Raw genomic sequence first — 23,999 nt, 5'->3', positions numbered from 1 at the left:
GTGAAGTACAGCACTTTAACTAACACAGGCCTGTGCTGTTCTGTGGGCTTTTTCTTTTATTCCCTTTGGGCCCACCTATGGAATGGTACCAGCCACAACATCCAGAATAAAAGTTTTTTCCTCAGTTGATTCTCTCCGGAAGTGACCTCAGACACACCTGGAGGAGTGCCCAATACACATAAGTACACAGGTGAGATTCATCATACAGCTGCTCCAGCATGCTTGTCACAAATAATAAACCAACCCTGACACAGGATTATCAGCTTTCACTTATTAGGTGTCCACTTGACATACCCTAGAGTCACCTGACAGGAAAGCCTCAACTGAGGAATTGCCTAGTCAGACTGTCCAATGGCTAGTCCAAGAAAGGTTGTCTTGATTGTTAACTGCCACTGTGGGCGCCATCATCCCTTGGGCTATAGAAAGAATCTACCTAAGCTTGAGCCTGTGAGTATGCCAGTAAGCAGTGTCCCTCCATGGTTCCTAAGTTTCTCCCTTGACTTTTCTCAATGATTGATTGTGACCTGGAAGTTAAAGGCAAATAAACCCTTTCCTCTCCATATTGATTTGGTCATGGTGTTTGTCAGGAACAGAAAGGAAAAAAGATCATTAGGACTTCTTTATTTTTCCCTTCATGGAGCCCAGTCATAATAGCCCATAATCACCATGCCTGCTTTCGTTCCTCCACAGCAGTCACTTAGACTTCCCACAGTTCTTAAGGGCAGGTAGACAATCTGGGGTTTTCCTCACCTCACATCAAGGACACAATAGCCAATGTGGCTATCTCATCAACTTTATCACCAGGCTGAGGATATCTTCCTCAGGGTCCGTATTCTCCTTTCTGTGTTGTGGTCTCCTCTAAGAAGCCCACACTCAGAAGGTGAACAGTTGGGTTCCATAAACCTGTGTAAGCTATGGTGCTCATGTCTGTCTTCACACAGTCCAGAGTCTGCTCTGGCTCTGCCTGCCTGCCTCCCACTGCAGCCTCTAATCACTCTGATTGAGGAAGGAGGCCTTGTTAAAAATCTGTGCCTTCTGGGTTAAAGGAAGGGGTGGGGAGCCAAACTCCCTCTGAAAAGATGTCTTATGCAGCCTCTGGGTCACAGGAAGCCATGTTCCCCACTGTTAACATCTTGTTTTACTATGGTATACTGCTTACAAAGTGAACCCACAGAGTGAGCACAAGCCAGTTATACCCAAAGTCCACACTGCTCAGATTTCCTTGGTTGCCCTCATGTGCTGTTTCTGTCTTACCAGCATTCCACACCACGCTCAGCCATGTCTCCTCAGGTGTCTCTGGCTGTGGCAACTTGTGGGGGCCTTTGGAGAATGCCTGACCACTAGAAGCCTGATGCTTTTCTCATGAGTAGACTGACTTTTGAGGAAGATCTACAGTGTTCTTAAAAAATGAGAGAAATATTTCAAAATTAAACAAAATGGTAAACAGGTGACACAAATGGTAAATGTCCATGGTGTGATGGAGGACAGACCACCACTGATCCAGAGCGCAGTGGTGTTTATGCAGCTTTCTGATTCTCAGAGGAGCCTCTTCTGTCCTTTGTATCACAGTGAAGCCCCAAATTGCATTTAAAAAGAGAGAAAAATAAGTAATTTGGGGTTAAACAGGAAAAAAAAAAAAAAAAAAAACCAGACCAAACAAAGAACCCACCCCACCCAAAGCATCCTGAGACGGGGAAGTCCAGGCTTAAGCCCTTTTGGGATTGAGCGTCCCAAGGTCTCTCCCTCTCAAATGGAACAATGTGGTGTTTTCCTCTTGCTTTTGTGTCTTGCACTGTTAGGAGCACTCTGACGGGTACTTACGGAACTGGCTGTCTACTCTCTGAACTGTGCGTTAGCCCAGCACTGCTAAAGAGCAGACCACACTGCAGCAAGCCTCCCTACAATGTGATGTAAAAGAAATCTGCAATATGCAACATCCAAGTGTAAATGCAAACCACGGGAAACACTGAATGGGTAGATGTGCAAATGAGATTTTTCTTTCTAACCCTGGATCTGATGACCTGACAATATGGACTTAATGACTTGATTTCTGTCCCATCTAGCCCCGTTCACCCGGCAGAACCAATTTAATTCAAGTTTTAATTTCAAGTCTAACTGGAAGCCACCTGTCTTCCTCTACTGTGACCTCCCTCCACCCCATACCCCTTATCATGTGGTTGGGCTGTAGAGGAATTTTAATCCAGCAATATGGCTGCTCTGATCACTTCTGTGTGATCCAGCTGGAATGCAGACAAACCCTTAGCACACACTTTTAATCCCATTGTAGAAGGAAGCATCCATGTTTGAAAATTATGTCTAATTGAGAGGCAGAAAAGTGAAAGATCTGACAGAATGATATGCCTAACTCACACTCGAAGAGAGAAAACAGAGAAACACCTTAAAGAGCGGTGAAGGGAGTGAGAGGGTTGGCAGCACAGTATAGTGGAACTGAGATTGTGGCAGGTCAGTTGGTGGCAGTTCAGTTTGTGGAAAGGAGGCAGTTTCACAGGCAGAGGTTTTTTTGTTTGTTTGTTTGTTTTTTGTTAACAAAGGTAGGTTGAAGAGAGAACAAGCTAGACACAGGTGAAGACAGAAAGAATGAGCCAGAGAATAAGGAGCCATAAGATTAGAACATATTGCCAAAGTTAGTATGAGGCCAAGCAGAGCAATTCAGTCAGAAGCTGAGAGAAGCTAGTTTGAATCAGTCAGTTAGGAGAGGAATTTGAGCCAGAACTTCAGCTGAGTTGAACCAGCCAGCCAGAGCTCAAAGTTCAGAGTTCACTTATTGCTTACTCAGCAGTAAGTCTCAGAGGTCTCAGAGGCTAAAAACATTCTAGGCCTAGGTTATATTGTACATAAGCTAGAAGCTTCCAAGACTAGGCCTAAGTTAGCAGACAGAGGCAGTAAGCCTCATAGATGACAATTACATCAGGCAAATAAAAGCAACTTTTACATTGTAGTCATACCAGTGTATCCTCACTGTTTAACATAAGCTAGAAGCTTCCAAGACTAGGCCTAGGTTAGCAGACAGAGGCAGTAAGCCTCATAGATGACAATTACATCAGGCAAATAAAAGCAACTTTTACATTGTAGTCATACTAGTGTATGTTTCAAAGGAAACATGTGGACTTTAAGAAGGTGTTTCCAAGGAGTCTCACTGTGCCTTTGAACATAGGTGCTCTTCTGTTTGTGGTCTATTGTATCCTTTCAGTAGCGGGTAGAAGAGTGACATCCTGCTCCCAGAATGGCCACATAAAACATCTGAATGCAAATGTTGTGTAGTTAGGGATTTTCAGATGTTGGATCCTTACACAAGGCAAGGAGCTTGGGACCAGACCATCCTGGACTTGGGAAAATGACATGCCCTCATAAAAGAGAGAAGGGTCGAAAGAAACCCAGAGAGGAAGACGAAGACAGTGCTGGACATCAAGGACTGCCAGCCACCAGCAGAAGCATAGAGAGAGAGAGTTGGGGTGGGGCGACAGGAAAAGAAGAGTTGGGCAGACAGATAGAGAGATAGACAGAGGGGTGTGCCTGGGAAATATTCTCCTCTAGCCTCTAGGGCTGCTGATAACTTATGTCAGACTTGTGGCCTTCAAAACTGTGGGAGAATAAATTTCTGTTGCTCATTGAAGATTTGTTACAGAGGCCTCAGGACACTCATATACCTTCAAAGACCATTTCAAAGAACACTTCCTCCCGCAACACCTTGCAGTTGGACTTAATTGCTGCCGTTCCGACACGTCCATTAGTGCTTTATGAGCAGTTCCTGGCGGGAGCACTCACACGCCCGCTGTATTTATAGGCCTGGCTCTTCCTGAGACTGTAAACTGTCCAGGTCAGTGAGCACGGCCCACTCTTCTTTACATCCCTGCACTCAGCAAGTTCCCGTATGTGTCAGATCCAAGTCACTACTGGCTAAATCATAAGCCACTGGAAAAAAATGCACAGATCAAATATGACAGGCGCAAGCAGAGACCCGGGGTTCTCGGCCGATTCTGTCGGCGACAAAAGTGACAACAAGCAGATTAAAAAGATTACAGCAAAAGCTCCCAGGATCCAAAAGGGAAGGAGGGAACTCTTACAAGTTGTCCTGACCTCCACATGAGCACTGTGGCATGGCTGTACCCTTCCCTCAAGGATCGCTGCTGAAGCTAGACATAATGACAGGTAAATAAACGTTCTTCACAGTATATGCCTTTATAAAATTAGGTTATTAGAGAGGAATATTTGGGGAAGAAAGTATCACTGAAATAATGACCATATGGAAATAGCCTTGTGATTTTTTTTTTTTTTAAAGCAAATCAGTTTTCTAAAGCTTAACAAGTGGCGAGTATACTTTATAATGAAGCTATTTTCTAATTCTGGTAGGAAACATGGAATTAAGATTTCAGAAAAAAGTTGAGTGTGGTAGTGTACACCTTTAATCCCACCACTCAGGGAGGCAGAGGCAGGTGGATCTTTGTGAGTTTGAGGCCGGCCTGGTCTACAAAGTCCAGGATAGCCATAGCCAAGACTATACAGAGAAACCCTGTCTCAAAAAACCAAAAATAAAAAAAAAAATCAGAAAAAAATTTAGAATATTTATTCTCTCTCTCTCTCTCTCTCTCTCTCTCTCTCTCATTATCTATGTGTGTGTGTGTGTTTGCCCACTGGTATGCAAACAGAAGCCATAGGAAGATGCAGAGTGTTTTCTCTTATGGCTCTGCTGCTCTCACTGCCTTGACACAGGGTCTCTTACTGAACCCAAAGCTCGTCATTACAGCTAGGCTAGATGGCAGACGGCTCCTGGAATCTTTCTGTCTCCACCTCCCAGTCTGGGGTTACAAGCATATAGAGTCATGTCTGGCTTTTTGTGGGGGTGCTGGGGATTTGAACTCAGGTCCTCATGTTTGGACAGCAAGTCCTCCTACCTACCGAGCCATCTTGCCAACACAATATATATTCTATATATTCTAAAATTTCTGAATATAGCAACTAGACCAATCCAAGTTCTAGAGGCACTCACTGTATCATAAATTATTAATACTTTTCCCAATCTGACTTCCACAGAATTTTATTATAGAAAGAAATTGCAAAAATAAAATGTGTACACTGCTTCATCTTTTTGGTCTTAATTGGGTGAAAATAAAGAGGATGTTCACTATTACTGTGTTAGTCAAGCAGAGACATGAAAAGAGGATCAAAACGGCAGACACCAAAATGAGGGCTAACAGTATAATGGCTTCCTAGTGAGCATTAATCAAAGTTAAATGCAGGATGGTCGATGAGGCGATGACTCAGAAATGGACTCCAGGCTGCCTTGTGTGTGGAGATAATGCCTGCTGATTAATTCACTACTGTGATGGATACCTCCGTCTGCTGACAGGATCTAGAAGGTCCTAGGAGACAAGCACGTGGGCATGTCCACAGAGATTAGCCAGACTAGGTTAACTGAGGAGGGAACACCCAGCCTGTATTCGGGCAGCAGCAGTCCAGGGGCCGGGAGCCGAGACTGCACGGAGACAAACGGGGCAAAGCACCGGCCTTCCTTTCTGTCTTGACTTCGGATGCACCCACTGTCACAGTGGACTGTGTCCCCTTACACTGTGCGCCAAGTAAACCTTTCTTCATTTAATTTGCTTCTTGCCTGGTATTCTGTCACAGCAATGAGAAAAACAACTAATACAACTCTCAACTGGACAACATCACCAGGCATCACTGGTCTGAAGCCAGGAGCAGCCAGGTATGTTGAGCGAAACCATGAACATATTCAGGCTGCCCTGACCCAAATCCCACCAGGACGGTTCCAGGTCCTGTCCTGGGACTCTTGCTTAGGCTAGGAGGAGGGCTGTCCTGTCACTCACTCTTGGGAACAGGCACACACTGACTGTTAGATGGCTGATCTCAACCAAAATGGGGTGTGTGTGGGGAGGCCATACCCAGCCTCACCTCTGTAAGCTCTTCCAGGTCTCCTCAGATTCAGGCCACAGGAGGGGTGAAGTGCCAGGCTGTCACAGCACATCGGCACTGGTGTGAATTATCCCAGCCTCACTCACCCTTGAACAAAGTCCACTCAGAGGGGTTGCTGCTCACACTCCGATCTGTGGATGCCTTGAGGTGCCATAACATTCTGGTTCTGTTGTTCGATTTTGTTTTTCAACCCAGTTCTCCACCTGCCCACAGACACCTCTAGAAACCAAATGATCTCTGACCATTTGTGTGTGTGTGTGTGTGTGTGTGTGTGTGTGTGTGTTTCTTGTCAGCACTGGGGATAGAACCCAGAGCCTTAAAAAAAGTACTCTCCCACTGAGGCACACCAGCCCTGACAACCTCTGCTTTAACTTTAAAACGGATATGGAAGCTGAGAAGAGGGTGTCTAGAGGGTAGGGACCACACGGTGACAGGCTGTGAGGTCAGAATGCTGGTGGGGGGGGGGGGGAGGCAGGGTGAGGATGGATAGAGGGAAATACGGATCTGGATGCTCACTGGGTTCCAAGTCTAGAGGACGACAAAGGGGCTAGTATGGGTCCTGCAGTATCTCGACAGTAATTTACACCTGTTGCCAGTCATCACTATTTGAAATAGCATGAAGCATGAAGATGTTTCCAAGAATAACAGCACAGAATGGCTAAATACCACAATGTAAGTAACAATTGTGATACACAGTAACCAATACTGCGGCCACTTAGCAGAAGCCACTGTGCTGCTCTAAGCACCGGCAGTGTTAGCCCCGCGCTGTCTGAGTCCCTATGGAAAGGGAAGTCATTACCCCACCCCACAGATGAAACCTGGGAGTTCAAATAACTTCCTCCACAGTAACAGCACTATTAGTGAGAAGCCACGGTTTCTGACATCCTAGACTGGACCAGGGCACGGTGACTGAATGAGGGTGGAATCAATTCAACATTACATAGAGATTCAAAGTAAAAACAGAACAGAAAATCGAAGTATGTGCCTTGTGGGCCTTGCAGAATAGGGGCAGAGAGGGAAGAAGAGCCTGACCTGGCCCACAATTAAAAGGAATAAAAGGGTTCGGAGAAGGGCAGGTATCTGTGGGGTCTTGTGGGAAGTTTGGTAAAACTTCTGCTGCTGGTTGGGGTGCGGCTGGAGGCTCTTCTGGCATCTGGTGAGTAGAGGCTGTGTGTGCCCATTCACATGGCAGCACATAGCCAAATGTCAGTAGAGGCCAAACTGAAGCCCAATAGTAGCCTGGCTGGCTTTTTCATATAGTGTGTGTGTGTGTGCAGGTGTGTGTTTGCACACGTGTGTGTAGGCATAGAAAGGCCAGAAGTCAGTCTCAGCTGTCGTTCCTTAGGGCACCGACCACCCTGGCTTATGAGACACGGTCTCAATGAATATGGATTTCACAGGTAGTTAGGCTGGAGGGTTGGCCAGCGAGCCCCAGGGACCCTGCAGCCACTTCCTGGGATTTAAAATATACACCAGCAGGCCATACTTGTTGTTTTTAACAAAATCTCAGTCGTTCAATTTTACCAATAGACTCAGGAGCCAGATGCTGGGGTGAAGGCCTGCTAGCTCAGAGAAGCAGAAAAAGCACCTAGCTGACCTTCCTCCCCAAGGAATCCCCACCTAACAACCTCCTTCCAACTGAACGCCCCTCCCTTCTACTTCCTGTGCATCTCTCTGTCCCTCCTCCTGACTTCCTCTTACTCTCTCTGTGTTTTGTTTTTAAATAATCCTACGTTCACTTCATTTCATCTGGTTGCTTGCTCTGCCTCTTGACTTATGGTTGACTTTATTTAATCCTGTTTAAAACAGTCAAGCAGAAAGCTCTTGGATTAAAGGTGTGTTAAGCCTGAGCTATATCACAAGTAGAAATAACACAATCTCAGGGTTCAGAGTGTAATCAAATATCCTGCAACACATACTTTTTTGTTTGTGTGTTTGTTTTTTGAGACAGGGTTTCTCTGTGTAGCCCTGGATGTCCTGGAACTCACTTTGTACACCAGGCTGTCCCTGAACTCAGAGATCCACTTGCCTCTGCCTCCTGATTAAAGATGCATGCCCTCAAGGCCATACTTTTCTTTTTCTTTTTTTAAAAATGTGGCTTCTGAGGACCAAACTTAGGTCTTCATGATTGTGTGACAAGTACTTCACTAAAGTATTTCCCCAGCTTCTTTAATTTCTTTCTTTTTTTTTTTTTTTTTTTTGGATGGGGTCTCATGGATCCCAGGATCAAATTGGGTATGTATTGAGGATCACCTTAAACTTCTGATCCTCCTGCCTCCACCTCCCAGGCGCTAAGATTACAGGTTTATGCCACCACGCATGGCTCAGAGGGTGCTGGTGACAGAATCCTCATACTGTGCATGTTTGGCAAGCACTCTACCGACCGAACTACATACCCACCCATATTACACTTCACCTACTTATATGATTTCGAATCATATATATTGAATCATATTCAGATGTGATTCAATTACTTTTTCTCCTGTGGTGATTGGCAGAAGGGTGTAATAAAACAGGAGGATTCACACCAGTGATAATCACTCAAAAAATAACTGGAAAGTTCTTAAACTTATTGATGCAGTCCCTGTCTTGGTTACTGTTCTTTGCTGTGAAGAGACAGTACAACCAGCCTATAAAAGAAAGCATTTAATCTGGGGTTCCTGGATTCAGAGGGAGCATGGCGGTAGGCATGGAGCCAGGGCAGTAGCTGAAAGTTTACATCTGACCCACAAGCTTAGGCAGGACAGGGGGAGCAATAACGGGGAATGATGCTAGTCTTCTGAAAACTCAAAGTCTACCCCAGTGACACAACTCCTACAAGGCCACCCCTCCTGTCCTTCCCAAACAGTTCTACCAGCTGGAAACCTACACACAAACACACACACACAAACACACACACACACACACACACACATATATGCCTATGGGGGCTGTTCTTATCAAAACCACCATAGTCCCTCTTTTCTTTAATTTTTCTTTTTTATCTTATGTGTGCAAGTGTTTTGCCTGAATGTCTGTCTGTATATGACATGTTTGCAGCGCCTGTGGAGGCCAGAAGGGGGTGTCAGGTCCTCCGGATCTGGAGTTACAGACAGTTGTGAGCCATCATGTAGATTCTGAGAACCTAAGAGCAGCAGACTTAACTGCTGAGCCATCTGTCTAACTTTGTCCTACTTTTCTTTCTTGTATATTACTTTTGAGATTCTGTTGACAGTTAAGAAGCCTCTCTAATTTCTGACACTTTGTGGTTTCCCTCACCTCTTGAATAGACCTGACAAAGGTTTATTCATGTTATTGCTTTCTCTAAGAACAAGGCTTCATCTTTGCTGAGCAGGGCTACTTTTCTAAGAGATTTCACTGTTTTCTGTCATTTCAGCAGATTTTAGGTGGGAAGACGGATGAAAGAATCAATTCAGCAAACCACGGGTGGGAGGTCCAATTTTGTCAGCCAGTGTAGGTGAATCCAAGATGAGTGTATCTCCAAGTCCTCAGAAAACCTCACTCGTGCTCTGCAGTTAGATTCTGAGACAAAAGGCTAATTTCAGCGAGGTCCACAATTACGTACGTAATGTCAAGGGTTAGCAACAGAGCCTCTCATTATAGGTCCACTGCTTAGCCCCATCATGGCTTGCCATTGATCATAACAACCAGAGATGCTTCCGTCAGGAGTTGCTATTTCAAGTCATCATGTGGGGAAGCCGTGCACAGGGCCATCACCAGCTATGAACACTCTACCAGTTCACAGGCCTGGGAGGCCACATGCCAGTCTGTTCTAGCAGGGATTCAAGTTGAGTGGGAGCCTAAGTGGAAGGGAGAGGACTGAACCTAGCAATGATCTGTAGCTACCCTGCCTTGTGACCATCAGCAAATATTAGTCCTTCAGTAGAGAAGCAACTTTTCTCAGTGTCCCATTTCTCTCTTCTTCTCACTCCTCGAAACCCCCTATCATCTCCCCTCCCTCCCCCTTTCCTTTCTCCTTCTCCAGCCTTCATAATCAACACAGAATTCTGTGACCAAGTGTATGGAATTCCTGCCCGCTGCCCACGGTGTCTTCAGGACCCCAGCTGCTGCATCCTCTCATCAGTTCAGTTCTGACTCTGGCCACCCGGGATGACATCAGATCCACAGGTGTCTGGTTCAGCCCAGCTCTGCCCACAGCCCTGCAGATCCCAGGTACAAATCTGCCTCTGAGCTCCCTGACTGACTGGCTATAAACGAGGTTCCCGAGACTCTCTCCTTAGGATCCACCGATTTTCTAGGTTTATCACAAAGACATACGTGGAGATGTAGTAAGGAGGGGAGCAAAGGCAGATGCACTGAGCTTTCACAAACCTCCATGTATTCAGCTACCTAGAAGCTCTCTGGACTCTCTGTCTTTTAGGGTTTTTAATGGAAGCCACTGCTGATTTACCTTAGGCTGCTTTCTCCTCCCCAGAGGCTAGGAATGGGTCTTAAAGTCCCAATCCTCAACCCTCTAACTCTGTACTACTCTTCCTGGTCACTAGCCTCACCCTGAAGCTATCAAGTGACAGCCAGCCAGCAATCAATATCAACAAAGAAAATGACTTTGAAGACTGAAGATTTTAGATGCTGTATCCCAGGAAAAAGGAGACAACATGGCTATATCTGACCACATCATCAGAGCTTAAGCCTGAACTATTATCATTACTATTTTTTCTTCTTTTGTTTTTGCTTCTTTGAGATGGGGGTCTCCTCTCACCCAGGCTGCGTGAAACTCACTATGTAGCTCAGACTAGATCTGAACAAGTGGGACTCCTACTGCCTCTACCCTTGAGTGCAGGGATTACGGCGCGTGCTACCACACCTGGCTCTTTATTTGGGGATGATAACATCACCCTTCTGCAGGGTATTCTTAGTGAAGAAGGTAAACACAATCATGCTACCATGGCAGGTAAAGGGGCAGCAGCCACAGACATCCACCAGACAGCAGAGATAAAGGAGCTGGGTCTAAGAGCTTTTTAAACCCTCTTTAGGGCAGTCATTACAGCTGCTGTTTATAAAAGCATCCTAGATGCTTCAGTGAATGCTGTGGTCTGTTATTCAACGCACCTCACAGAAGCTGGGTGCTGTTATGGCTAAGTTACCTGGAAGAAAAAAAAAATAAAGCTTTAAGTACTCTGTTTAAGAGCTACTGAATGAAGGAAGGGATCTTAATTTAGGTCTGGCCATGCTCTTAGTGACTATGACACTAATTATACACACATTTTAAAAACGGGTGGGTCATCCGTCCAGATTCAAAGCTAGGACTGCCAAGAAGACCAAAGGCTACACAGCCAAGACACGTGAGTGTGTTTGCCTGCATCTTCAGGTGGCCATAATAACAGTAAATCGTAGCAGTGTTTCTGCCACCTCCTCTTCTTTCCTTTCTCCTTCTGGACCACTACATAGCTGAGCTTGACCTGAACTTCCCGACTCTCCTGCCTCCAATTCTGAGCTAGGATCACAGGCATGTACCACCTTGCCTGTTTTATATAGTGCTGAGGATCAGACCCAAGGCCTCCTCATGCCATGTAAACATTCTACCCACTGAGCTTTGTCCCCAGCCCTAAACATCCCATTTCAAAGAGAATATACCGCAGCATGATTTATTCAGTAAGTTCCTGTTAGCAACCGACTTATAAATAACCAATGTATAAACCTGAAACAAGTGGGAGAGATCAATACAAAGTGATGTGATGTTAAGTTTAGATCCCAAGAAATAGTTCAAGTGGGACGGAAGACAGCAGCTCACTGAACAGACTGATGAGCAACTGCAGTTCAGCCCAATGGATCCCAAATTAGCTCCCCACGACTACTTTCTCCTTTATTATCAAAGACAAGTCAAGACTCTTTTTCTCTACCCTTAGCAGAACACACCTCATTCCCACAAATAAAAGACCTAGAAGACCTCCGTTCAGACGCAGACTCTGCAAGTGAGCTCCACGTCCTACTTGCTTGAGCACCTCTGACATGTCTAATCACCAGACACAGCATGTCCGGACTGCAGAGGTGGCTGGAGATGTGTCTTCATCTCGAGAGACTTGGTACCCCCACTGTCCTCCACTTCATCTGTCATTATTAAAGTCACATCTCCCTCACCCCCACAGTGCCTTCAACACAGACAACTCATGTTTTCAAAAGATCAACCACCTGCAGTACTCCAGGCCTATGTGTGAGTGTGAACGCCAAAGCTCCCAATCCATGTAACATATATTTACAGAACATGAGGTCTCAATTGCTACAGCACCACTGCCAGGTCCTGTAAGGACAAGCTTCTGCCTTGATTCTTGGAGCCTGAGATTTAATAACAAAGAAATGCACATGACCCCATGTCTCCTTAAAGTACCCAACAACTATGGGGGCACCGACATACTCTGTGAACTCTTATCTGGGGCTTACACTTGCAAGCCTTTACCTTTTTACTTTCTTCCTCTTTGCAACGAAAATGATAAGGCTATCCACCTCCTATGGTCATCTTAAGGATTAGGTTAAGCGTGCAGGGTTTAACAAGAGGAGAGGGAAGAAGAACCAGAGAGGAATAGTCCTTGAGAAGACACAGGCCTGGGGGAGGTGTGTGTGTGTGTGTGTGTGTGTGTGTGTGTGTGCACATTTGATGTGTGCCAAAGGACCTTAAAGAAGGCTGGAAGGGCTGATGCCAGGAGGAAGAGGGAAGGAAGGAATTGGGAGGGAACCCTAAGGGCAGGGTGGTCATGGAAAGCTTATAGGCAGGACTGGAGAGGGCAGAGCAAGCTGCAGAGATCAGCTTGCAGTTCAACTGAAGGATGAAGAGGGCTGGGCTGGCAGGAACAGGGAGGCAGTGCTGAGAAAGCAATCCTGAGAGGTTGTGGGTCAGACAGCTGGGAAAATATCATTCTCTTAAAACTGGAGGAGGGGATGCCATTCATCAAACTAAGCTAGCAGAAAGAAGGAAAGAAGGAAGGAAGAAAGAAAGGAGAAAGAGAGAAGAAAAAAGGAAAAGTATGCTGGTTAGAGTTTTGTTTGTCAATTTGACACAAGTTGGCTCAAGTGGAAAAAGACCTTTAATTGGGAAGATACCTCCACCATATTGGCCTACAGGCCAGACTGAAACATTTTCTTGATTAATGACTAATGTGGGAGGGCCCAGTCCACTATGGGTGATACCAACCCCGGGGCAGGTGATCGTGGGTTGAAATGCAAGTTGAGCAAGACACGAGGACCAGGTCCATTTTTCTATGGCCTCTGTTTCAGGCTTCTGCCTCCAGGTTCTTTCTCTGACTTCACTCAGTAATGGCATGCAACCTGGGAGCTGTCAGATAAAATAAACTCTTTCTGCCACAGGCTGCTTTTAGAGCAAGAGATGAGGAAGGCATGGGGATTAAGCACGGGACTTGTGGCAGGTCTTGACAGCTAGGCACCTGCGGAGGACAGAGGCCTGGCTGGAGAGGAGTATTTAGTGTCCTTAGACACTAAGGTTTCTTGGTAATGAAACCTAATGCTGGGCAGCATGCAGGCTGGTCAGAGCCAGGGAGCAAGCGCTCTCTTGGGTGAGAACCTGTGTGAAGCTAAGTGGGCCTCAGATGGGGCCACGGGGACATGTGGCATCTTCCGTTGAGCAAGGAAGGGACTGCATGGAGCTGTGAGTCACGCCGTGTTATATTTGCTGCGAAAGAAAGAGAAGGATCCATGGAGGGCACCAGCAGCCAGCCATGGTGAGGAGCCCGCCAGGGACCAAGCCACCTCTCCATCCCTCTCATAAAAAGTAAAGACGAGCTTTGAAAGGCGGGCATAGGGCAACTCTGGACTACGGGTAAGAGGGTGATGAGGGCTGATTGCTGCTCACTGGACTTGGGAAAAAGAAGTTTCTACTGACCTTGGCAAGTCTGGATGCAGGCTAGGATTGGGATAAAGGATAAACAGGAAGTGACCACGGTTAGAGGGCTTTCTGAAGGGAAGATGACCTCAGTTTGGCCTCCAACATGGGCTTGTCTCTAGGTGAGTACCAAGTGGGTATGCCAACTTAGTGAGGACAAGTCAGCTCTTCCCTTAAGTTTCCTCCTCTATGAGATGGGGTGGTGGTGGTGGTAATGGTATGTGCCTTAGGATTATCTTCAATTATGCATCGTCCCCTTTCTACCTGACAGGTGAAGTGGGAAGCCACAGTGATCAAACCCACAGGCCCACGACTCTGGTGAGTGGGCTGGTGGAGTTCCAGCTGGACAGAGATGGTGTCTGGAGGCTGTTTCCCACCAGGCCTATAGGGTAGTTAGACAGTCTTCTGGTGGCACACTCACGTGGCCCTAGCTAAGGATGGGAGGTGCTACCTTGGTTCTTGATGGCTTTCTAGTTGGTTCTGGGCACTTGTAAAGCCTGGTGATTAAGTCCCACTTTTTGATACCCAAACTCCTATACACTTTCCTGTTTGTTTAAACAAGTCAGAGATTCCCCTCCGCCCATTTTCAGGCAACACAACTTTTTCCTGCCTGTCTGTTTTAGTGTTGTTTGCACTTCTAGAATGGAATCCCATGTTCTCGGCAAAGTATAGTTATTTACTTGGCTCATGATTTTGGTGGTGGGAAGAGCGTTCATGTCTGCCAGGTGTCCTACTGGCTGTGTCCTAACAGTGAGGGAGGCATCACACGGCGGCTGGAACAAGGAGTGAGTTCCACAGCCAGAGAGGAAGCAGGAGAGCGGTGGGGCTAGCTTGATCCTTACAGGCTGCCCTTGGAAGAACCAATCTGGGACCAGCATCAATCCCTCCTGAGGTGTGTCCCAGAAGCTTTATCACCTCACTGGGGCCTATCTCTTAAAGATCTGCCATCTTCCCCTGTTACACGGAGACCAAGATTTCATCCCGGAAAGTTCTGGGGGCCAAACTCCCTCCAAAGCATAGTTTACAGGACAACTACTGTAGCTCTGTTAGTCTCAGATGGCATTCAGCTGTGTTAGGGCTTGACTTCAAATACACTAAAACATGTGGCAAACATGCTAACTACAGGGAGAGCGGGCGATGCAGGAACACTTAAACTACAGATGTTTCACACAGTCTTAGCTACTCTGGTGGTCAAGAACCAATATATCCCTGCCTACAAACTCAACAAGAGAAGGGAAGGTCGTAGTTCAGAGCACACATCCTCAGACCTTCTGGACTTGTCGTTTTGACATGTCTACCACCAGAGGTCAGCACCTCTCACGTCACAGCCCACAAACCGCAGGCTGACTCTGCTGAGCCCCTTTTCATAACCCCTGAAAGCCTGCTGAGAAGGAACAGCTTCAGTTACTCCCTCCCTGCAAAGGCAATTGAGCCATTTCTAGTTTCCCATTCTCATGAAAATTTAATGCCACATGGAAACTGTGTACTTATTCGTGTATGCAATCCTGTGAAGTGCCAGAGACTGCTGTAACGTCCAAGGTGTGCTGTCTCCACAGAGAAGCCCTCTTTGCTGACCTCTGGACATCACCTCCCATGAGGTGAGAATAACAGGTTACTAGTGGGCAGGTCACTGGATGCTCTAGAGTCTGATTTCTAAGCAGGAATGAAAAGCAAGCAAGTGGTCATGAAATGCCAGGCCTGTGTCTGGCACAGACAACCCATAGTGATAACAATACTAAAACAAAGCTTCAGGAGGCTCTGTGGATTAGCCAAGGAAAGGCAGCCAGTCCTTCACATGACAGGGCCTCAACTCTTGAGATTTCTGACTGGGAAATGATGCTTCCTCTCTCACACTAAGTGGGCCCTGTTATTTCGTGTGTGTGTGTGTGTGTGTGTGTGTGTGTGTGTGTGTGTGTGTGCGCGCGCGCGCGTGCGCATATTTCAGCATCTGGGTGCATATGCATGTGTGGGTAAAGGCCAGAGGTGGCTGTTGATGTCTTTTTCAATTGCTCTCTACCTTACTTTCTGAGATAGGGTCTCTCATTAAGCCTGGACCTTGCCAATTCGGCTAGTCTGGCTGGCCCAGGGATCTGCCTGTCTTCACCTCCCCAGTGTACAGGGATTTCAAGCCTGCACTACCATGCCCAGCTTTTATATGTAGGTGCTGAGGCTTGAGTTTGGATCCTCACGTTTGCCAGTTAGTTTTTTGTCCACTTGACATCAGCTAGAGTTATCTGGAAAGAAGGAACCTCAACTGAGAAAATACCTCCATCATACTGGCCTTTAGGCAACTCTGTGTGGCATTTTCTCAATTAATGATTGATGTGGGAGGGTACGCCTACTGTGGGGGCTGCCAGCCTGGGCAAGTGGTCCTGGGAGATACAGAAAAGCAGGCTGAGTGAGCCATGGACAGCAAGCCAGTAGGCAGCTTGCTGAAGCCTCTGCTTCAGTTTCTGCCTCCAGGTTCCTGCCCTGACTTTCCTTCAGGATGAACTATAGAGCTATAAGATGGAATAAATCCTTTCTTCCCCAAGTTGCCTTTGGTCATGGGGTTTGTCACAGCAAATAAGAAGCAAACTAGAGGGCAACATTCGAGCAACCAAACATGTTACTGACTGAGCTATCGCCTCAGCTCCTTTCTTGTTTTTGGTCACTCTAGATTCAGTAGGCCAGGCCTCCCACAGCAAGACTGTGTGTGAGTAAGGTATGGCAACAGCTTGGTAAAGCACCGTGAGGGCAGGACGGAAGCCAGGGTACAGATGGGACAGATGATGAAGGGTGAGGAACTAATCAGCAAGGGAAGACCCCGCAGCAAGTCCCCTCAACCTCTGCAATCCTCCAGGCTGTGGGAACCACAGGACGGAAGCTGAGAACGAACCTAAAGCCTGAGAGAGGTGCATAGTGGCAGGGTTCTGGCAGGCTGAACTGCCAGGAATGCAACTGCAGGGAGATGATCTTTGAAGCACTCAAGGCTGCGTTTAGAGGCTCAGACCAAGCCAAGAAATAAATTAGAGGCAGTTAAGACAAATAAACACAAGTGCTAAAAAGATGCAACTCAGTCGTAGGGTTTAAAAAAATAAATAAAGCAAACCCATAAAGCGATGGCTCTGGAGAGGTTCTGTCCTCACAGCTTTGCATGCATTAGACCACTGAAGTACAGACATTTAAGGTGGCCATGGGGATCCTAGCGGTAGATGCCAACAGAGCAGAACATGGAGACAGGGAACAGCACACAGGGAAAAGAGATTTGGGGTGCTCCTTGAAGCCATGGTAAGACTGGTGGGAGGCAGAAAGGGTGACAGATGGGCTGACAGACATGGGGAGCAGGGCTTGCCATGCTATGTCTAGAAGCCAAATCTGACCCGTTTCATAAATCGGTTTTCTTGGATCCCAGCCCTGCCCACCGCCACTGTAACTGGCCTTGGTTTGCTTTCTTGTAATAAGGGCAAACTGAGGAGCTATGACAAACCCTGGGATCATATAGCACACGAGGCCAGGCCCCTTTGCTGTATCCAAAGACCCATGACCTGGGGCCTAGCTCTTTAAAGAGAAGCCTGTGAAGCAGCAGAGAGGCGGCCCACCAGGGCTGGGCAGCAGGAAGCATACAGGCCCCATCATCCTGCATCTGCAGAACTGAGGGGCGGGGGGATGACTGCTTTTTAGAAAGGTCTTAGGAGACTCTTCTGCACAGGAAGGCACTGAGAAGATGCAAGCCTACGCTGACGCACAGACAAGAGAGCCGTGAGCAGGAGCATCTCCCTAATCAGTGCTGTGGTCCGAGGATCACAGTTCAGGCTAACAAGGCCCCCAGCCTCGGCCTCGCCGTGCCGGTCTCCCTCCCACCTCTTCTTTCCCCCCAGCTTTACCAATACCTTTGAGTGCCTTCTGGAACAGAGCTGAAGTTTATTAGAAAATCTGGCATAACACTATCAGTTATCACGTACTTCTCTGAACAACAAACATTTCGTCTCTAGGTCATGCCTCCAAAGCCAACGTGTAATTGAAGGTATTGACTGGGTAACAAGGAAGTTGAAAGGTGAACCAGGGCACACTCAATCTGGGCCTACTCTGCGGACGGCCAGCATGGGTCCCGAGATATCTAAGGGTGTGAGTCTCACTGTGGTGACTTCTTTCCCCCCTTCAAACAAGCAGCTTTTCTGAATTTCACACGAATGAGCAATTTAAAGTTCCAAGGAAACAAAACACTGTTCAGGACTATTCCGCCAACACCATTCCCTCTTCCGGCTCAGCTTGACAACTTCCAAGTAATTGTCTAACATTCTGCCTTCTTAAAAATCTAGACTCATTTGACAGGGTTATTTGTGAGATTCAGCTTAAAAGTAATGACGGTAATCCAGATAAAAATAGATGGGTGAAAAGGGGACACTCCTTCATTATTTTTATTTTTAACATGCTTGCTTCAATACTGTACAGGCATGGGCAACCGGGAGGTGACAGAGTGCGCAGCTAACTCTGACATAAATCTCCAGGAAAAGAAAAAAAAAAAAAAAAAAAAAAGACAAGCCTTGAAACCTGCACTAAGCAGAACCCCCATGTGAAGATTCAATAGTAAAAGCTTTTAAAGTCCGTGGATTTGGCACATGGCTAATGACACTTAATAAAAGTAACATTTACAAAGCACTGACTATGGGTTTTCCCTGTCTGAGCACCACAGTGCAGATGGTCTCATTTAACCCTCAGAGTATTAGGACCTTGGATCCATTCTACACAAGAGGAAACTAAGGCAGAGAACTCACACTTGTCTGCAGACCTGACAACCAAGTAAGAGGTGTCGATGAGATATGAATGTGAGTCTGGGTTCTCCCACCTAAGGCTCCACTCTGAGGGTCTCACTGCAGCCTCTAAAGGTTTAGACATCCCACACCATTCACTCTGCGGCCAGTGGTCACTACTTGCTGGGCAACAGAGGAACACTAAAGGGTGAGGAGGAGATGCATCCAAATGAAGTAAAGGCTTTTCTTCTGACAGGACAAAACACAAATGAAGCCCAGGAAAATTCTGAAATGCACCATTTGTTGATAATGAAGACATTTCTACAGATGCATCATCTTTAGGCCAACATATTTGTGAAGTGCTACAGCGAAGCTATATCAGGCACCGGCCTAATGCTATCAGGGAAGCACTCCCCAGCTGCTTGAGCATGCTTATTTAAGTAATTGCCTGAACATAAATGAACAGGGGTATTAAAGTAAAGTTGGCACCAGGGACGGCATCCACACAGCACATTCTTTGTTCCAGGCCCTTCGTTCTGTCAGTACTCTTGGAAAAAGGAGCAGACGCTAAATAAATCATGGAAGTACACGAGACTGCATAAGGCCTTTTATAGTCACCAAATGGTCATGCATCTTATATAAAGTTCGTTTTTGACTTCCCCATTTAAATGTTAGCAACCTCAAAAATAAGATGCGGGCTATTTACCTGTAAAAAGATACAACTAGAAAATAGGGCAGGAAGAAGAAAAACCAGGTGACAGGAGAGGAGACAGGACGGTCAAGTGTGAGGGGGTCGCCCAGACTCAAACCAGTTCAGTCAGCCACTTCGGGTTTGCTGATTTAACTTTGCCCATTGGGGGAGGGGAGACACACCCTACTGGAGGTATTTCCACAAATGCAGATAAGGGAACCGGTTTGTTATTTGAAGGCACGGGCTGTCGGTGTGATTCCGGGGTGTCCCGGGAGCGCGCGGTGACATGCACAATTAGGGCTGCCTGACACCTGGCTCTCGCGGAGTTCGGGTGCGGAGGACAAAAGGGCCGTTCCTTGGAGCGCGCGGGCGGCCGCTCCCGGGAGCGGGGCTGCGTCCCCCGGAACCCGGCTGCGTCCCCGGGAGCGGAGCTGCAGTCCCCGGAGCCGGACCGCCTCCCTCACAACCGGGCGGCATCCCCGAAACGAGGCTGCGTCTCCGGCAACCAGGCTTCATCCCAGGAACCAGGCTGCATCCCCGGGAATCCGGCTGCTTCCCCGGGGCCGGGTGCCTTCCCCAGAGCGGGGCTGCGTCCCCAGGAACCGGGCTGCATCCCGGGAGCCCGGTGCTTCCCCCGGAGTGGGCTGCAGTCCCGGTGCCCGCCGCCGGCAGCGCAGGGCGCGGGTCGCGCACTCACCTTCCTCCTGGAACTCCAGCTTCTCCAGCATGCCGGCTTCCGCGGGTCCCGGGGCCGCCGCCAGCGCCGCCTGAGGGGGAGGAGGAGGAGGACACGGATCAGCATGGGCCGCGGCGCTCCGGCTTCTCTCGCCCCGGGAGGAGGGGCCTGCGGCGGCGGCGGGCGCGCGCGGCAGGCCCGGGCGGAGCGCGTCCCCGCCGAGGCCCCGCCGCCGCAGGTGGGCCGCGATGGCACGCTCCGCTCCCCCCCGCGCCTTTGGTTCGGCCCGCGAGCGAGCGTGGGAAGGGGAGCGGCGGTCCCGGCGCTTCGCCCGCCGCGCGCGCCAGCGGACACGCGCGTCCTCGCGCAGGTGTGGGCCCGTGGGCGCCCGCCGCACCCTCGGCGGGGGCGCGCTCCGCTCTCGGGAGCCCGCGCTGGCGGCGTACCGCTCCCTTAAAAGGAGAGGCCGCCCGCGGGGCCGCGCTTCGCCAGCACTTTGGCGCGCTCTCCAGTCCCACCCCGGCCCCCACCCCCACGCAGCGGATCTCTTAACTGGCTTCCTCTGCGAGCAGCTCGCTCTTTCCTCACCGCCGCAGCTTGCTGCCAAAAGTTCACACAATTTAAATCTGGCCCCGGGCACGCCCGTCACCCTGGACTTGGGTATCTGAGACTTCCCTATCGCCAACTCGGGTTGGCAGGCAGCGAGGCTGGCAGCCGTCTGCTGCCGGGAGGGGCAGCGCCGGCCCGGAGAGGCCCGAGGCTGCCGACGGCCAGCAGCACCTGCGGGGCCACTGACCTCTGCGGGAACTTGTCAATTTTACAAACCCAGAAGTAGGAAATAGAGACCTCTTTAGTCACCTTAGATGACTAAGGTCAGTTCCTAAACCTAAAGCTGTTTGTCATGCTTCGGAGTGGCAAAACTGGACACTTCCGAGTTCAGGAGCACGCGGTTTCAGGGCTCTCCATCAACCAAGTACAAGGGTTGAAGGGCAGGTTGGAAAAGAGGCTCTGAGGTCGGCAGGAGAATATGAGGTGGAGGGGAAGAGCCGGGAATATGCTCAAAATACTTTGTATGTTGGGGCTAGAGAGGTGGTTCAGTGGTTAGGAGCACTTGCTACGCCCACATGGCAGCGCATAGCTGTTCCTCCAGTTCCCGGGGAGCTGGTACTCTTTCTGGAGTCACTGCATGCAGGAGGTGCACACAGACACATGCGGGCAAACAGCCATATACATGAAACACAAAAAATAATTCTTTTAAAATTACAGTGTGGGGCTGTAGAGATGGCTCAGCAGTTAAGAACATCTGTCCTTGCAAAGAACCCAGGTTCAATTCCCAGCGCTTACATGGTGGCTCACAACCATCTGTAACTCCAGTTTCAGGCAACCTGACATGCTCTTCTAACCGCCTTGGGTACCAGGCACACATGTAGCGAACAGATATATATGTAAGCAAAACACTCACATAAAATAAATAAATCTAAAGGAAATAAAAATAATTAAAAGGGGGTGCTGCAGAGATGGCTCAGGGGTAAAGAGCACTGGCTGCTCTTCTAGAGGGCCTGATTTCAATGCCCAGCAACCATATGGTGGCTCAAAACCACCTAAAATGATATCTGGTGCCCCCTTTTGGCCTGCTGGCATACATGTAGTCAGAGCACTGCATACATAATAAATAAATAAATATTTTTAAAAAAAGTGCTGGTCTGTGGTGGCGCATGCCTTTAACTCCAGCACTTGGGCTATCTCTGTAAGTTGGAAGCCAGCCTGGTCTACAAAGTGAGTCCAGGACAGCCACGGCTCACAGAGAAACCCTGTCTCGAAAAACTTCTCTCTATATCTATCTATCTATCTATCTATCTATCTATCTATCTATCTATCTATCTATCTGGTGCATGTATGACATTCTCAAAGAAGAACAAATTAAAAATATTAAGAGACTACTTGGGAAGAAAGAAATGAAACCATCCAACTGGCAGGCTTATCCGCATACAAAATCCCAAAGATCCTGAAAACAAACCAAACTTCTACAACTAGGAAGATGAGTGAGATCACAATGAGTGATCTACAACTAGGAAGATGAGGAGCGACACACTGCATCTGGTACAATAAAAATAACTGTGGAAGTTGATATCAAATATGGTTTACAATCTCTGCAAAGAACGTTAATATACAAATAAACATAGGCAGCCACATACTGAGTGTGTGTGTGTGTGTGTGTGTGTGTATATATATATATATATTTTTTTTTTTTTTTTGAGACAGGGTTTCTCTGTGTAGCCCTGGCTGTCCTGGACTCGATTTGTAGACTAGGCTGGCCTCAAGCTCACAGAGTTCGGATCTGCCTCTGCCTCCTGAGCTCTCAGATTAAAGGTGTGTGCTCACGCCCAGCTCTGAGTTTATATTCTAAAAATTTTACAGTGGGTAAGGTAGAAGCAGAGGTACTCCATGGGGGTAGGGGTGAGGGGTGGGGCACATCCCAAATTCAGGGTCTGGAACACCCAGCATAAAAATGTCAGTTATCCTCCAAGGTCATCACTGGGGATTCTTTCAATTCCTGTCAAAATCCCAGGAACTTTGTTGATTTTAAAACTTTGCTGATTTTAAAACTCACACAGGAAGCTGAAAGCTTTGGCATACTGGAAATAACCAAGAATGAAGTTGGAGGAGTCTGTAAAGCCAACAGTGAAGCTTCCAGTTAGGGGCCCGAGAGATGCTCAGTGTTTGAGTGCCCACTCTTGAAGAGGATGGCAAGTTAAGGCCCAGCACCCGCATCAGGTGGCCTACATCCGCCTGCAGCTCCAGCTTCGGGAGCCTCTGGGCTACCTGCACTCAAACTCACAGAGAGACACATAATGCGCATAAATTAAAAACAGTAAGAACAGGCTGGGTGGTGGCACGTGCCTTTAATCCCAGCACCCAGGAGGCAGAGGCAGGCAGATCTCTGAGTTTGAGGGCAGCCTGGTCTACAGAATGAGTTCAAGGACAGCCAGAGATACACAGAGAAACCTTGTCTTAAAAAACAAGACAAAGCAAAAACCCAAACAACAACAAACACAAAAACAAAACAAAGCAAAACTCAAAGATGACAACAACAAAAAACCTCGTCTCAAAATAACCAACCAACCAAAACAAATGTTTTAACAAAGCTTACAGTATAGCTGTAGTAATCAGGACTGTGTGCTATCAGCAGAGGAATAGATGTAATAACCAACTGCTCTCCAGAAATACACTCTAGCAAGTAAGTAAAATCAGCTTTAATAAATGCATGAAGACAGCACCTTAATCACCAGGGGAGCACTTAAATATCAGAACAAACGAAAGAAAACAACCCAAACCACCCCAATGTAAACTTCAAACATTATCTAAACATTAGCTCAGATTTAGACGTAAAATGTGAACCTTTTTAAAAGAAAAATTGAGGAATTTTTGGGTTCTAGGATTAAGCAAAGAGACTCACACCAAAAACTCTTTCCATAAAAGGGAAAGATTGATACCTTGAATCTACGAAGTGGGAGAAAATATTTGCAAACCACACAGTCAACAAATGACTAGTGTAGCGAATACAAAAAGAGTGCTGAAAACTCAGAGAAAATCTAGTCAGGGTATAGGCAGAATGAATGAAGAGACAGTTCACCAGAAGGGGCTGTGGCGGGGGGGGGGGGGGAGGGGAGGGCAGTAAGTACACGGCAAAGGATCTGTAAATCAAATATATGAGATGTCGATATACACCCGCTAGAATGAAGTAAAAATTGCAACAGCGTCAAATGCTGGTGAGGACAGAACTAAACAAACACTTCTGCATGGCCGGCGTGGATACAAAAAGAGTGAGGGGCTGAAGGGATGGCTTAACAGCCAAGAACGCTCGATGCTCTTTCCCAGAAGACCCGAGTGCAGTTGCCTGACTCACTCCAGCTCCAGGGATGACACCGCTGGCCTCTGAGGGCACCTGCACTCATGTGCACAGCCAGACCCACTGAAAGACTTGCACACACACACACACACACACACACACACACACACCTAATTAAAAAGAAATCTGAAAAAAAAAAAAATCCAGAGTGAAAAGTGTCCTGAAAACATCTTGGCAGATTCCTA

At 47.6% G+C, this 23,999-nt stretch overlaps 1 protein-coding gene across 8 annotated transcripts in view; it reads right to left on the bottom strand.

Annotated features, from left to right (window-relative positions):
• Prkag2 (protein kinase AMP-activated non-catalytic subunit gamma 2) overlaps positions 1–23,999 on the bottom strand; it is a 366,379-nt gene that overhangs the window by 29,999 nt on the left and 312,381 nt on the right. For 7 of the 8 annotated variants that reach the window (XM_060374088.1, XM_060374089.1, XM_021657793.2 and 4 more), the window contains one exon: positions 19,926–19,995. In XM_060374088.1, coding sequence (XP_060230071.1) covers positions 19,926–19,995 — 70 coding nt within the window. Of the gene's footprint in view, positions 1–19,925; positions 20,148–23,999 lie in introns of those variants that run through there. The other variant, XM_060374092.1, reaches the window with a different exon arrangement.

Source organism: Meriones unguiculatus, chromosome 21, assembly GCF_030254825.1.
Source record: "Meriones unguiculatus strain TT.TT164.6M chromosome 21, Bangor_MerUng_6.1, whole genome shotgun sequence".
Lineage (NCBI taxonomy): Eukaryota > Metazoa > Chordata > Mammalia > Rodentia > Muridae > Meriones > Meriones unguiculatus.
Note: the sequence above shows the minus strand (reverse complement) of the source record. Positions and strands in the feature narration are given on the sequence as shown.